Genomic DNA, 14,659 nt, shown 5'->3' on the forward strand with positions numbered 1-14,659 from the left:
TGAAATAATTGGTACCACAGTGATAACTGTGGAACATTTGACTTGTGGTTCAAAGAAAATCTTATTCACCTACTGTGTGTGGTTCAGCAAAAAAAGTCAGACATATTCACCAGATCTGGGTTGAATATATCAGACCCAACCCCTCCACTGTCAACTCTGAACCCTCTCATTCCCCTCCACCCTTGCCATCCTAAATCTGAGGGATAGGGCAGTGTGGGTGAATGCAGAGGACTCTTAACTGCTCAAGCAATTCACTCAGTTCTTTGCTGCCAATCGCAAACAAGAGAAAATCTGCAGATGCTGGCAATCCAAGCAACACACACAAACTGCCGGAGGAACTCAGCAGGCCAGGCAGCTTCTATGGAAAACAGTCGACGTTTTGGGCCAAGACCCTTCATCAGGACGGATGAAGGGTCTCGGCTGGAAACATTGACTGTTTACTTTTTTCCATAAATGCTGCCTGGCCTGCTGAATTCATCCAGCAGTTTGTGTGTGTTGCTTTGCTGCCAATGTCCACATTATGAAAATGAAGTAACTTTTGTAAAAGGTCCTCCAATCTCTTAATGCCAGTTTATAATCACATTCTTAAAAATATTGTTTGTACAATTTTGTAGGACATAAGAGGGAGGCCAGTCCTATTCCCCCACATTTCCATTAACTACCCCACCCCCTAGATTCTACCATTTCCTACACTAAGGGAAGTAGCCAGTTAACCTATCGACCTACAGAGTTTTGAGATGTGGGAAGGAGCTGCAGTGCTTGGGTAAACCCAGGCGGTGACAGGGAGAGCAGACAAACTCAGCACAGACAGCACTGGAGATCAGGACCGAACCTGGACATTAAAATCAAAAATTCTCCCTTCTTTATTGAAACCAATAAAATATCAGAATCAGGTTTATTATCACTGGCATGTGTCGTGAAATACAGTGCAAAACATGATAATATAGAAAGAAAAAATAAGTAAATCAATTACTGTAAGTATATATGTATATTAAATAGAGTAAAAATAGTGCAAAAACAGAAATAATATTAAAAAAAGTGAAGTGAGTTCAATGTCCATTTAGAAATCGGATGACAGAGGGGAAGACACTGTTCGGGAAGCACTGAGTGTGAGCCTTCAGGCTTCTGTACCTCCTCCCTGACAGTAACAGTGAGAAGAGGCCATGCCCTGGGTGCTGGGGGTCCTTAATAATGGACACTGCCTTTCTGAGGCACCGCTCCTTGAAGATGTCTTGGATACTACAGAGGCTAGTACCCAAGATGGAGCTGACTAATTATTTCGGTCCTCCCCCATCAATACCAGACGGTGATGCAGCCTGTCAGAATATGTTCCACTGTAAATCTATAGAAATCTTCGACTGTTTGAGGTGACAAACCAAATCCCTTCAAACTCCTAATGAAGTATAGTCGCTGTCTTGCCTTCTTTACAGCCATATCAGTATGTTAGGACCAGGTTCGATCCTCAGAGACCTTAACACCCAGGAACTTGAAACTGCTCACTCTCTCCATCTCTGATCCCTCTGTGAGCACTAGTTCATGTTCCCTCGTCTTACCCTTCCTGAAATCCACAATCAGCTCTGTCATCTTACTGACGTTGAATGCCAGGTTGTTGCTGCGACACCACACAACTAGCTGGTATATCCCGCTCCTGTATGTCCTCTCATCGTCATCTGAGATTCTACTAATAATAGTAGAATATATTTTATTAAACTTAGATTAAGGGTTAGACCAGGGGTTCCCAGTCTGGGGTCCATTGACCCTTTGCTTAATGGTATTGGTCCATGGCATAATAGATGTTGGGAACCTCTGGGTTAGACCTTCCTTAATCTAAATTCAAGTGGCCAAAATAATAAAAAACAGAAGGTGTTGTAGAACGTGCAAAGAAACATATGAGATTTAAGTCTGGTAACCTTCCATCAGAATCCTTAAGGCTGGTTGATGCAACCTATACTCTTTTGTCTAGTGTCAATCTTGTGATTCCGTTCTGCACCCATTCCAAGGCCAATGCCGACTTCCTGAGTTGTAGTACTCAGGTTAAATATGCTGACCAGCTGGACCCTAAACACAGCTTTAGACAATGGTAGTATAACTTCTACTGCTGAGTCAAGTATCAGATGTACTCACGTTGACGGAGGTGATTGGTGAGAAATCGTTGGTGTGATGGGTAAAGAGACACTAATATCGTTAGAATGAACTGACAGGCAATGAGAAGTTTCTTGTAGAGACACTGATATCATTAGAATGAACCAGACAGGCAATGGGAAGTTTATTGTAGAGACACTAATATCGTTAGAATGAACTGACAGGCAATGGGAAGTTTATTGTAGAGACACTAATATCGTTAGAATGAACTGACAGGCAATGGGAAGTTTATTGTAGAGACACTGCTATCGTTAGAATGAACTGACAGGCAATGAGAAGTTTATTGCAAAGAGTGACGCTGCGGAGTAAGGGGTGGTTTTTTTGTAACATCCCCTTGATGTGCTGCTGTCACTCTGGTGCTCTGTGCTGAAACGGGTGGAGTGGGTAACTTTATCCTGGGTTTCAATGCAAGGTAGGTGGGCTAAAAGTCTCCTGCTTGGAAGTTCCCACACTGAACAAAGGGTCTGCTGGACTCTCTGGAGTACGGGAGGTTCTGAGCCACCAACTAGCTTTGGTTCGTTTGGTCACAGTCAAGGGAATACAGTTTGGTTAGAGTACTCCAGGGAAGCAAAAGAATGCAGTAATGGCTTGTTGCTTTTACCCATCTAACACTAACGAAATTCACATTTGCTTGCGCAGATGACTGGGACAAAGTATCCATTCCAGAAGACACAGGAGTAAGCTGTATGGTTTCTCAAGCCAGTTCCTATTCTGTTGCCTTGTCCATCCTCATATTCCTTGATATCCCAGTATCCAAATGTCTGTTTTTTAAGGTTTGAATAAGTTAATTTGGCCGAGCGTTCAGAGTCTTCTGGACAGTGATTTACAGCCCTTCAGTAAAAGAAAACAAATCAGAACTACATGTCTGATCTCTTATTTTGAGACTGTGACCTGCCTGGTTCATTCAGACAATATTAGTTTCCAGATAGAGGAAACTATATCAAAACTGCTAACTAGCCAAGCCTTCCAAGAGTTTTATACGTTCCAAAGGGATCACCGCTCACTCTGCTAAATTAAAGGCAATAGGTATTCTATTCTATTTTAATCTGCTTGTCTGCTGTTTGTCTCAACTCACTGAAGAATCATAGTGATGGAGGCCAGATGGAGAATCAATGTGTAGTAACTGATCCGATCAATCAGCTTCCCTGTATAAATCAGCACATTTGGGGTGCTCTCATAGTGATTTTCCATCTTGCTTGATTAAGCGTGGATGCTGAAACTTCACAGGCACAATGTTCACAATCTTACAGGGGAATTCTGTATAATGAGAAAAAAAATGACTCCCAATATTTATCCCTGTATTCAGTGTTGGCCTAAGGGCAAAGCTACACAGTACGAGCACATTCACTGACAGCCAGTCGTTGCAGCAATCTTAATTAAACTAAGGTTTCTGGCAGTTCTGTTGGGCGTATCATTGCCTGCAACAATGCGCAACTGATCATGTTCTTTACTTTTGAATTGCAGAGTATGTTACTTTCCTCACAGTCCCAACACGTTCTACCAATGTCCGAGTTTCCAACAGCCAGGCTATGTTCTCTCATCTAGGTAAGTTACCAGCGAAAAAGTTTCAGTCGTTACATGGAGTTACTAATTACCAAGACCAGGCGGAGGAGGAGGATGACTGGTGAAGGTGAGGGAGGATCATTCAAACCTTATATTGAAGCCCTTCTAAATGGTGTTAGATCAGTTTTACTTAGAATTGTGTAAGATTTGTACAGATTAATCACACTTCTCATCTTACTAATATTTCCATCCATTCTTTGCCTTTTCATGTTTTTTTTCAACCACCATTTCTGCATCCATCCTCTTCATTTGAATTAACACATGTGCTAGCAAATTCTATTCTCATCACTCCCTGGGATTTCTGCTGAGTTCCCTATTAGACTGACAGCCCTAGATTTTCAGCTCTGCAAGTGGAAGTATCTATTTTGATCTCCATCAAATTCCTTCATAATTAACAACACTATAAACGTTCCCACTACCTATTAATTGCTCCCAATGGCATGCATCTCAAGCAGCCTCTGATAATCAAGTCCAGCTCCTGGCCAACACGTGTGGCTTAGCTACTAAGCCTGATGGAACCGTTTCTACTGACAGGGGAAGGGGAGAAGGTGGGTTATTGGTTCCTTAAAACCAGTCACTTTGGGCAGAGGGGCTCATCGGCTGTGGTTGGCAGCTCACCTAGGAGAAGGAAAATTCTGATCTCAAACCTCCACTGCCTTGTGGCAATACCCACTCATGGGGAAGGCTTTGGGGGTAAACCCTGAGAGAAAAAGCCAGAACTGGAGTCCTTAAGGAGTTCATTGAGTTCAACACTGACTGGCAACTCCTGCGACACTGCTGGGGCCAAACTGTGTTGGTCTCCACCATTCCTTTGGGTTCATCAGATGTGAGGAGAGGGGGAGCTTGCTACATGGGTAACAGCTTGCTCTCCACATCGTACGGCCCAGGCTACATATCTGGACAGCTAGGACGCAACACCCATGATCAACACTGACTAATGGAAGCCTCAGATATGTCAGTGTGTTATCGGCACACAGCGGACGTACCATCTGCAAAAAAAAAACTTCACAACTGTTTGCACAGTCTACTTGTCCAGCACTTCCCAAACCTGGAAGACCCAAGACAGTGGTGTATGCAGTGGTCCCCAACCTCCGGGCCGCAGACCGATACCGGGCCGCGAAGCATGCAGGGGTGCAGCCGTAGCCGGAGCGCACCCAGCACATCTTTAAGAAAAAAGCCGAAATAAACAAGCTAATTAATTAGGTGCCCCCCCCCCCCGGCACGTAAATGTCAGCACAGATCAGAGGCGATTGACGTTTTCACTTGCTCTATGCGATGTTCACTCCTCTTTCCAGGGAGCTGGAGCCTTTAGCTGTTCCATTGTTTGGTCAATTTAAATGCCAGCCCAGACAGGCTGAAAAGACAGGGCTGTCAGGATTGAGGTGACATGTTGAACCTACACAAACTTCTAATAAAGTATAGGCGTTGCCGTGCTTTCTTTGTAATGACAGTTACGATGCAACATTTTCATATGATGTAATCTGACCTTTCCAAATCTTTTTTCTAAACTTAAATTATATGATGACAGGAGCAGAGTTAACGACATTACTGAATGTGTCTGATACAAGCTATTGGTCTAGCCCTGTTTTGCTTTTTTTGGGTTTTTTTTTTCTTTTTCTTTTGGGGTTTTTTTTTGTTTATATATTTTTTTTCTTTTTATTTCTTTTTTTAATGATTAATTTCATTATGAGTTTGGAAGTCTTTTATATCTATGTTACTTAAAATTCATTTTATATATGCTGATTAACATTATTCCAATCTCTTTGTACCAACTTTGTTATTGAGTTTATAATTTTGAAAACTAATAAAAAGCTTTAAAAAGAAAGAAAGACAGTTATGTGCTGGTCCCAGGACAGATCCTCTGACACTTTTCAGAGAGAGAAAAATCAATCCTTAATGCCGAAGAATTTAAAGTTATTGACCCTCTCCACCTCAGTTCCTCCAATGAAGACTGGCTTCTGGTCGGCACCTAATTAATTAACTTGTTTATTTCAGCTTTTTTCTTAAAGGTGTGCTGGGTGTGCTCCGGCTACTGCTGCAGCCCTGTGTGCTTTGCGGCCCGGTATCGGTCTGCGGCCCGGAGGGTGGGGACCGCTGGTGTATAGGATCACCACTCAGCTGCAGATTCCCTCTCAAGTCATACACCATTCTGATATGAAAGTGTCGGACTGAATTCTTGAGCGCTTTGTCCAACAAGGGCAAATACTCTTGCCAATGATACACACATCACATTATTAAATGTTTGTACTGAGTCGTCTATTTACCCTCTTCTTACTTAGAGACCATGTCTATAATCCGCAAAATCTTCCAAGCTGTGAATGAACAACAGAGGAAGAAAATATTCCAGTAGTTCCATTGGCCACATGTGATTTTTAATAGTGAAATGTCTAATTTGCATAATTAAAGGAGATGTGGCAAGCTCGGGAATGTGACCTTTGCCATTTGGAAATTAAAACCTTATTGGATCCGAATAGGTGGGAAGGGAGAGGATAAAACTTACATTTTTACTAACTCTGCAACATTTCTTCAACCCTATCCTCCCGCATAACCTGATTATAACAACTACCTGAGCTTAAAGACTGGAATTCATTCATTTTCACTCTCTCTCACTCACTCACTCTCACTCACTCAAACTCTCTCATTCACTCAAACTCTCTCATTCACTCTCACTCTCTCTTAGTGTCTAACTCTTCTCTTTTTATCATAATAATTTTCACACCTTTAGTCTAAATGTTGTATTATGTGATTCAGTGACACAACACTTGTCTGGTGGATGTTCCTGTGTGCCCGGGTTTATTAGAAGTGTTATACGAATGTAAGTTTTTGTTGCAGGTGTGAAAGTGAAGGGTCAATATGTGATTGGCGGAGCCAAGAAGATTTCACTCAACACATCATATCCGAGCAACCTGGAGGACAACAGAATTGTGTACAGGCTGTATCTCACCCAGCAAAACCTGCCAGCCTCCGAGGAGATCCTCATCAATGGACCCACAGCTGAAGCCATTGAAATACAGGTGAGGCTGAGAAAATATAAAAACATTCAGAAATGGCCCCATACAGATATTTTCCAATGCTTTAGTTGCAGGGGGACAATGGAAACTGGCCATACATCTTACCTGCTTGTGCTGGTATGAGTGTACCACTGGAGGTATTGTGGGACGAGTTCTGCATTCTCAGAGGGGCAGGAGGCCAACACCAAAGGAGTGCTTGGAGAGTACTCTATCGGTCCTGGCAAAGACCTTTGTTCCTTTTCTTATTAGGTGGCAATGGCCAGATTTCAAAGCCAAATTACGATGTGACTGCAGGAATGTCAGTCAAGTGTACTGGAGAGGACACAGTAAAGATAAAGATTAGCTTTATTTGTCACACGTACGTCAGGTCATACAGTAAAATGCATAGTTTGCACCAAACCAGATCAGCAATGATGGTGCTGGGCAGCCCGCTAGTGTGACCGTGCTTCTGGCATTGCTGTAGCGTTCCCATGGCTGACTAACCCTGAGTGCTGTGTCTTTGGAAAGTGCGAGGAAACCGGAGGGCCTGGAGGCCCACCCACACGATCACAAACGTGAAGCAGCGGGAATCGAACCCTGATTGCTGATCGCAGTAGTGTTACACCAAGCACCACACTATTGTGCTGCGACATCCCCCGCCAACCCCGGATATCTGTGCTGGGACTGTCTGAGAGGTGTGGTAGCAAACAAACTCTTATTGTGGACCCTGGTAAAACTGTAATTGTAAGGCATGGCAGGCAGCTTGAGCAAGCAGGGTAAAGGTTAAGGAACTACTGTACATCTGCTGTGGTTTCTATTAACTGTGATAAGGATCCTCAGTTTGGTAACAAACCCAAGGAGATGCTGCATCAGTAAAGGCAATGATGCCACTCGAAAACCAGAGCAAGGGTATAAATTATTCATTGAACCTGCTTTAAAATTAATGACATATGGCTCCTCGCACTGTGCTCTTAAGGAGAGGAAGAGTTATGTGGGGAAAGCGAAAAGAAAATTCGGAGACTCAAAGATCAGCTGTCAACCATATCATGTACAAATTACACAGGCTGGGAATATGTGTCAAGTGGTGGGTCAACTCGTCAGAGTTCCGGGACGGGGGGCTGGCAAAGTCATATATACAAGGGATAACCACTTCTCACACTGCCGGATATGTGACGGTGCCCGCGGGTTTTTTCAAATTCATGGAGTATTAGGATTAAATGAGTAAGTCAACCCCACTGACAAGGTTATCGATGGTGCCCATTACAAGTGTTAGAGGTACTGAGGAGAGCAGGGCACTTGTACGATCTCCTCCAGGTTTGCTCCTGCGACTTGACAGAGTGGACTTTCACAGGTCCAGGTGGGGGTGAAGGGGGTGTGTGTTTAGTGGAGTTTCTCACCTAGCACACAGGTTGTTGATCAGGCCCGAGGGACAGTACTGAGGGAGTGTCACACTGTCAGAGAGACAGTACTGAGGGAGTGTCGCGCTGTGAGAGGGACGGTACCGAGGGAGCGTCACAGTGTCGGAGGGACTTACTGAGGGAGTGTCACACTGTCAGAGGGACAGTATTGAGGGAGTGTCACACTGTCGGAGGGCAGTACTGAGGGAGTGTCACACTGTCAGAGGGACGGTACTGAGAGAGTGTCACACTGTCAGAGGGACAGTACTGAGGGAGTGTCGCACTGTGAGAGGGACGGTACCGAGGGAGCGTCACAGTGTCAGAGGGACGGTACTGAGAGAGTGTCGCACTGTCGGAGGGACTTACTGAGGGAGTGTCACACTGTCGGAGGGACAGTATTGAGGGAGTGTCACACTGTCGGAGGGCAGTACTGAGAGAGTGTCACACTGTCAGAGGGACAGTACTGAGGGAGTGTCACACTGTCAGAGGGACAGTACTGAGGGAGTGTCGCACTGTGAGAGGGACGGTACCGAGGGAGCGTCACAGTGTCAGAGGGACGGTACCGAGGGAGTGTCGCACTGTCGGAGGGACAGTACCGAGGGAGTGTCGCACTGTCGGAGGGACTTACTGAGGGAGTGTCACACTGTCAGAGGGACAGTATTGAGGGAGTGTCACACTGTCGGGGGGCAGTACTGAGGGAGAGTCACACTGTCAGAGGGACGGTACTGAGAGAGTGTCACACTGGCAGAGGGACGGTACTGAGGGAGTGTCACACTGTCAGAGGGACAGTACTGAGGGAGTGTCGCACTGTCGGAGGGACGGTACGGAGGGAGTGTCGCACTGTCGGAGGGACTTACTGAGGGAGTGTCGCACTGTCAGAGGGACGGTACTGAGGGATCTCACACTGTCAGAGGGACTGTACTGAGGGAGTGTCACACTGTCAGAGGGGCAGTACTGAGGGAGTGTTACACTGTCAGAGGGACAGTACTGAGGGAGTGTCACACTGTCAGAGGGACAGTGCTGAGGGAGTGTCACACTGTTAGAGGGACAGTACTGAGAGAGTGTCACACTGTCAGAGGGACAGTACCGAGAGGGTGTCACACTGTCAGAGGGACAGTACCGAGAGGGTGTCACACTGTCAGAGGGACAGTACCGAGGGAGTGTCACACTGTCGGAGGGACAGTACCGAGAGGGTGTCACACTGTCAGAGGGACAGTACCGAGGGAGTGTCACACTGTCAGAGGGACTTACTGAGGGAGTGTCACGCTGTCAGAGGGACAGTACTGAGGGAATGTCACACTGTCAGAGGGACGGTACTGAGGGAGTGTCGCACTGTTCGAGGGACTTACTGAGGAAGTGTCGCACTGTTGGAGGGACGGTACTGAGGGAGTGTCACACTGTCGGAGGGACAGTACTGAGGGAGTGTCACACTGTCAGAGGGACAGTACTGAGAGAGTGTCACACTGTCGGAGGGACGGTACTGAGGGAGTGTCACACTGTCAGAGGGACAGTGCTGAGGGAGTGTCACACTGTCGGAGGGACAGTACTGAGGGAGTGTCACACTGTCAGAGGGACAGTGCTGAGGGAGTGTCACACTGTTGGAGGGACAGTACTGAGAGAGTATCACTCTGTCAGAGGGACAGTACTGAGAGAGTGTCACACTGTCGGAGGGATGATACCGAGGGAGTGTCACACTGTCGGAGGGACAGTACCGAGAGGGTGTCACACTGTCAGAGGGACAGTACCGAGGGAGTGTCACACTGTCGGAGGGACTTACTGAGGGAGTGTCGCACTGTCAGAGGGATGGTACTGAGGGAGTGTCGCACTGTTCGAAGGACTTACTGAGGCAGTGTCGCACTGTGAGAGGGACGGTACCGAGGGAGCGTCACAGTGTCAGAGGGACGGTACTGAGAGAGTGTCGCACTGTCGGAGGGACTTACTGAGGGAGTGTCACACTGTCGGAGGGACAGTATTCAGGGAGTGTCACACTGTCGGAGGGCAGTACTGAGGGAGTGTCACACTGTCAGAGGGACGGTACTGAGAGAGTGTCACACTGTCAGAGGGACAGTACTGAGGGAGTGTCACACTGTCAGAGGGACAGTACTGAGGGAGTGTCGCACTGTGAGAGGGACGGTACCGAGGGAGCGTCAAAGTGTCAGAGGGACGGTACCGAGGGAGTGTCGCACTGTCGGAGGGACGGTACCGAGGGAGTGTCGCACTGTCGGAGGGATGGTACTGAGGGAGTGTCGCACTGTCAGAGGGACGGTACCGAGGGAGCATCACAGTGTCAGAGGGACGGTACCAAGGGAGTGTCGCACTGTCGGAGGGACTTACTGAGGGAGTGTCGCACTGTCAGAGGGACGGTACTGAGGGATCTCACACTGTCAGAGGGACTGTACTGAGGGAGTGTCACACTGTCAGAGGGGCAGTACTGAGGGAGTGTTACACTGTCAGAGGGACAGTACTGAGGGAGTGTCACACTGTCAGAGGGACAGTGCTGAGGGAGTGTCACACTGTTGGAGGGACAGAACTGAGAGAGTGTCACACTGTCAGAGGGACAGTACTGAGAGAGTGTCACACTGTCGGAGGGATCGTACCGAGGGAGTGTCACACTGTCGGAGGGACAGTACCGAGAGGGTGTCACACTGTCAGAGGGACAGTACCGAGGGAGTGTCACACTGTCGGAGGGACTTACTGAGGGAGTGTCACGCTGTCAGAGGGACAGTACTGAGGGAATGTCACACTGTCAGAGGGACGGTACTGAGGGAGTGTCGCACTGTTCGAGGGACTTACTGAGGGAGTGTCGCACTGTTGGAGGGACGGTACTGAGGGAGTGTCACACTGTCGGAGGGACAGTACTGAGGGAGTGTCACACTGTCAGAGGGACAGTACTGAGAGAGTGTCACACTGTCGGAGGGACGGTACTGAGGGAGTGTCACACTGTCAGAGGGACAGTGCTGAGGGAGTGTCACACTGTCGGAGGGACAGTACTGAGGGAGTGTCACACTGTCAGAGGGACAGTGCTGAGGGAGTGTCACACTGTTGGAGGGACAGTACTGAGAGAGTATCACTCTGTCAGAGGGACAGTACTGAGAGAGTGTCACACTGTCGGAGGGATGGTACCGAGGGAGTGTCACACTGTCGGAGGGACAGTACCGAGAGGGTGTCACACTGTCAGAGGGACAGTACCGAGGGAGTGTCACACTGTCGGAGGGACTTACTGAGGGAGTGTCGCACTGTCAGAGGGATGGTACTGAGGGAGTGTCGCACTGTTCGAAGGACTTACTGAGGCAGTGTCGCACTGTGAGAGGGACGGTACCGAGGGAGCGTCACAGTGTCAGAGGGACGGTACTGAGAGAGTGTCGCACTGTCGGAGGGACTTACTGAGGGAGTGTCACACTGTCGGAGGGACAGTATTCAGGGAGTGTCACACTGTCGGAGGGCAGTACTGAGGGAGTGTCACACTGTCAGAGGGACGGTACTGAGAGGGTGTCACACTGTCAGAGGGACAGTACTGAGGGAGTGTCACACTGTCAGAGGGACAGTACTGAGGGAGTGTCGCACTGTGAGAGGGACGGTACCGAGGGAGCGTCAAAGTGTCAGAGGGACGGTACCGAGGGAGTGTTGCACTGTCGGAGGGACGGTACCGAGGGAGTGTCGCACTGTCGGAGGGATGGTACTGAGGGAGTGTCGCACTGTCAGAGGGACGGTACCGAGGGAGCATCACAGTGTCAGAGGGACGGTACCAAGGGAGTGTCGCACTGTCGGAGGGACTTACTGAGGGAGTGTCGCACTGTCAGAGGGACGGTACTGAGGGATCTCACACTGTCAGAGGGACTGTACTGAGGGAGTGTCACACTGTCAGAGGGGCAGTACTGAGGGAGTGTTACACTGTCAGAGGGACAGTACTGAGGGAGTGTCACACTGTCAGAGGGACAGTGCTGAGGGAGTGTCACACTGTTGGAGGGACAGAACTGAGAGAGTGTCACACTGTCAGAGGGACAGTACTGAGAGAGTGTCACACTGTCGGAGGGATCGTACCGAGGGAGTGTCACACTGTCGGAGGGACAGTACCGAGAGGGTGTCACACTGTCAGAGGGACAGTACCGAGGGAGTGTCACACTGTCGGAGGGACTTACTGAGGGAGTGTCACGCTGTCAGAGGGACAGTACTGAGGGAATGTCACACTGTCAGAGGGACGGTACTGAGGGAGTGTCGCACTGTTCGAGGGACTTACTGAGGGAGTGTCGCACTGTTGGAGGGACGGTACTGAGGGAGTGTCACACTGTCGGAGGGACAGTACTGAGGGAGTGTCACACTGTCAGAGGGACAGTACTGAGAGAGTGTCACACTGTCGGAGGGACGGTACTGAGGGAGTGTCACACTGTCAGAGGGACAGTGCTGAGGGAGTGTCACACTGTCGGAGGGACAGTACTGAGGGAGTGTCACACTGTCAGAGGGACAGTGCTGAGGGAGTGTCACACTGTTGGAGGGACAGTACTGAGAGAGTGTCACACTGTCAGAGGGACAGTACTGAGAGAGTGTCACACTGTCGGAGGGATGGTACCGAGGGAGTGTCACACTGTCGGAGGGACAGTACCGAGAGGGTGTCACACTGTCAGAGGGACAGTACCGAGGGAGTGTCACACTGTCGGAGGGACTTACTGAGGGAGTGTCGCACTGTCAGAGGGACGGTACTGAGGGAGTGTCGCACTGTTCGAAGGACTTACTGAGGGAGTGTCGCACTGTTGGAGGGACGGTACTGAGGGAGTGTCGCACTGTCGGAGGGACAGTACTGGGGGAATGTCAGACTGTCAGAGGGACAGTGCTGAGGGAGTGTCGCACTGTCGGAGGGACAGTACTGAGGGAGCGTCGCACTGTCAGAGGGACAGTACTGAGGGAGTGTCACACTGTCAGAGGGACAGTACTGAGGGAGTGTCGCACTGTGAGAAGGACGGTACCGAGGGAGCATCACAGTGTCAGAGGGACGGTACCAAGGGAGTGTCGCACTGTCGGAGGGACGGTACTGAGGGAGTGTCGCACCGTCGGAGGGACGGTACTGAGGGAGTGTCACACTGTCAGAGGGTCAGTACTGAGGGAGTGTCGCACTGTCGGAGGGACTTACTGAGGGAGTGTCACACTGTCGGAGGGACAGCATTGAGGGAGTGTCACACTGTCGGAAGGCAGTACTGAGAGAGTGTTACACTGTCAGAGGGACGGTACTGAGGGAGTGTCACACTGTCAGAGGGACAGTACTGAGGGAGTGTCGCACTGCCGGAGGGACAGTACCGAGAGGGTGTCACACTGTCAGAGGGACAGTACCGAGGGAGTGTCACACTGTCGGAGGGACTTACTGAGGGAGTGTCACGCTGTCAGAGGGACAGTACTGAGGGAATGTCACACTGTCAGAGGGACAGTACTGAGAGAGTGTCACACTGTCGGAGGGATGGTACCGAGGGAGTGTCACACTGTCGGAGGGACAGTACCGAGAGGGTGTCACACTGTCAGAGGGACAGTACCGAGGGAGTGTCACACTGTCGGAGGGACTTACTGAGGGAGTGTCGCACTGTCAGAGGGACGGTACTGAGGGAGTGTCGCACTGTTCGAAGGACTTACTGAGGGAGTGTCGCACTGTTGGAGGGACGGTACTGAGGGAGTGTCGCACTGTCGGAGGGACGGTACGGAGGGAGTGTCGCACTGTCGGAGGGACAGTACTGGGGGAATGTCAGACTGTCAGAGGGACGGTGCTGAGGGAGTGTCGCACTGTCAGAGGAACTGTACTGAGGGAGTGTCGCACTGTCAGAGGGACGGTACGGAGGGAGTGTCGCACTGTCAGAGGGACAGTACTGAGGGAGTGTCACGCTGTCAGAGGGACAGTACTGAGGGAGTGTCGCACTGTGAGAAGGACGGTACCGAGGGAGCATCACAGTGTCAGAGGGACGGTACCAAGGGAGTGTCGCACTGTCGGAGGGACGGTACTGAGGGAGTGTCGCACCGTCGGAGGGACGGTACTGAGGGAGTGTCACACTGTCAGAGGGACAGTACTGAGGGAGTGTCGCACTGTCGGAGGGACGGTACGGAGGGAGTGTCGCACTGTCGGAGGGACTTACTGAGGGAGTGTCGCACTGTCAGAGGGACGGTACTGAGGGATCTCACACTGTCAGAGGGACTGTACTGAGGGAGTGTCACACTGTCAGAGGGGCAGTACTGAGGGAGTATTACACTGTCAGAGGGACAGTGCTGAGGGAGTGTCACACTGTTAGAGGGACAGTACTGAGAGAGTGTCAGACTCTCAGAGGGACAGTACTGAGAGAATGTCACACCACACTGTCGGAGGGATGGTACCGAGGGAGTGTCACACTGTCGGAGGGACTTACTGAGGGAGTGACACGCTGTCAGAGGGACAGTATTGAGGGAATGTCACACTGTCAGAGGGACGGTACTGAGGGAGTGTCGCACTGTTCGAGGGACTTACTGAGGGAGTGTCGCACTGTCGGAGGGACGGTACTGAGGGAGTGTCACACTGTCAGAGGGACAGTACTGAGAGAGTGTCACACTGTCGGAGGG

General features: G+C 49.7%; 1 protein-coding gene across 2 annotated transcripts in view; it reads left to right on the plus strand.

The window, feature by feature from the left end:
* Nucleotides 1-14,659, plus strand: part of adamts13 (ADAM metallopeptidase with thrombospondin type 1 motif, 13) — a 103,197-nt gene that overhangs the window by 42,556 nt on the left and 45,982 nt on the right. For both annotated transcript variants that reach the window (XM_063073741.1, XM_063073742.1), the window contains 2 exons: nucleotides 3,607-3,687; nucleotides 6,538-6,719. In XM_063073741.1, coding sequence (XP_062929811.1) covers nucleotides 3,607-3,687; nucleotides 6,538-6,719 — 263 coding nt within the window. The remainder of the gene's footprint in view (nucleotides 1-3,606; nucleotides 3,688-6,537; nucleotides 6,720-14,659) is intronic.

The sequence above is a fragment of the Mobula hypostoma genome, chromosome 21 (assembly GCF_963921235.1).
Source record: "Mobula hypostoma chromosome 21, sMobHyp1.1, whole genome shotgun sequence".
Taxonomy (NCBI): Eukaryota; Metazoa; Chordata; class Chondrichthyes; order Myliobatiformes; family Myliobatidae; genus Mobula; species Mobula hypostoma.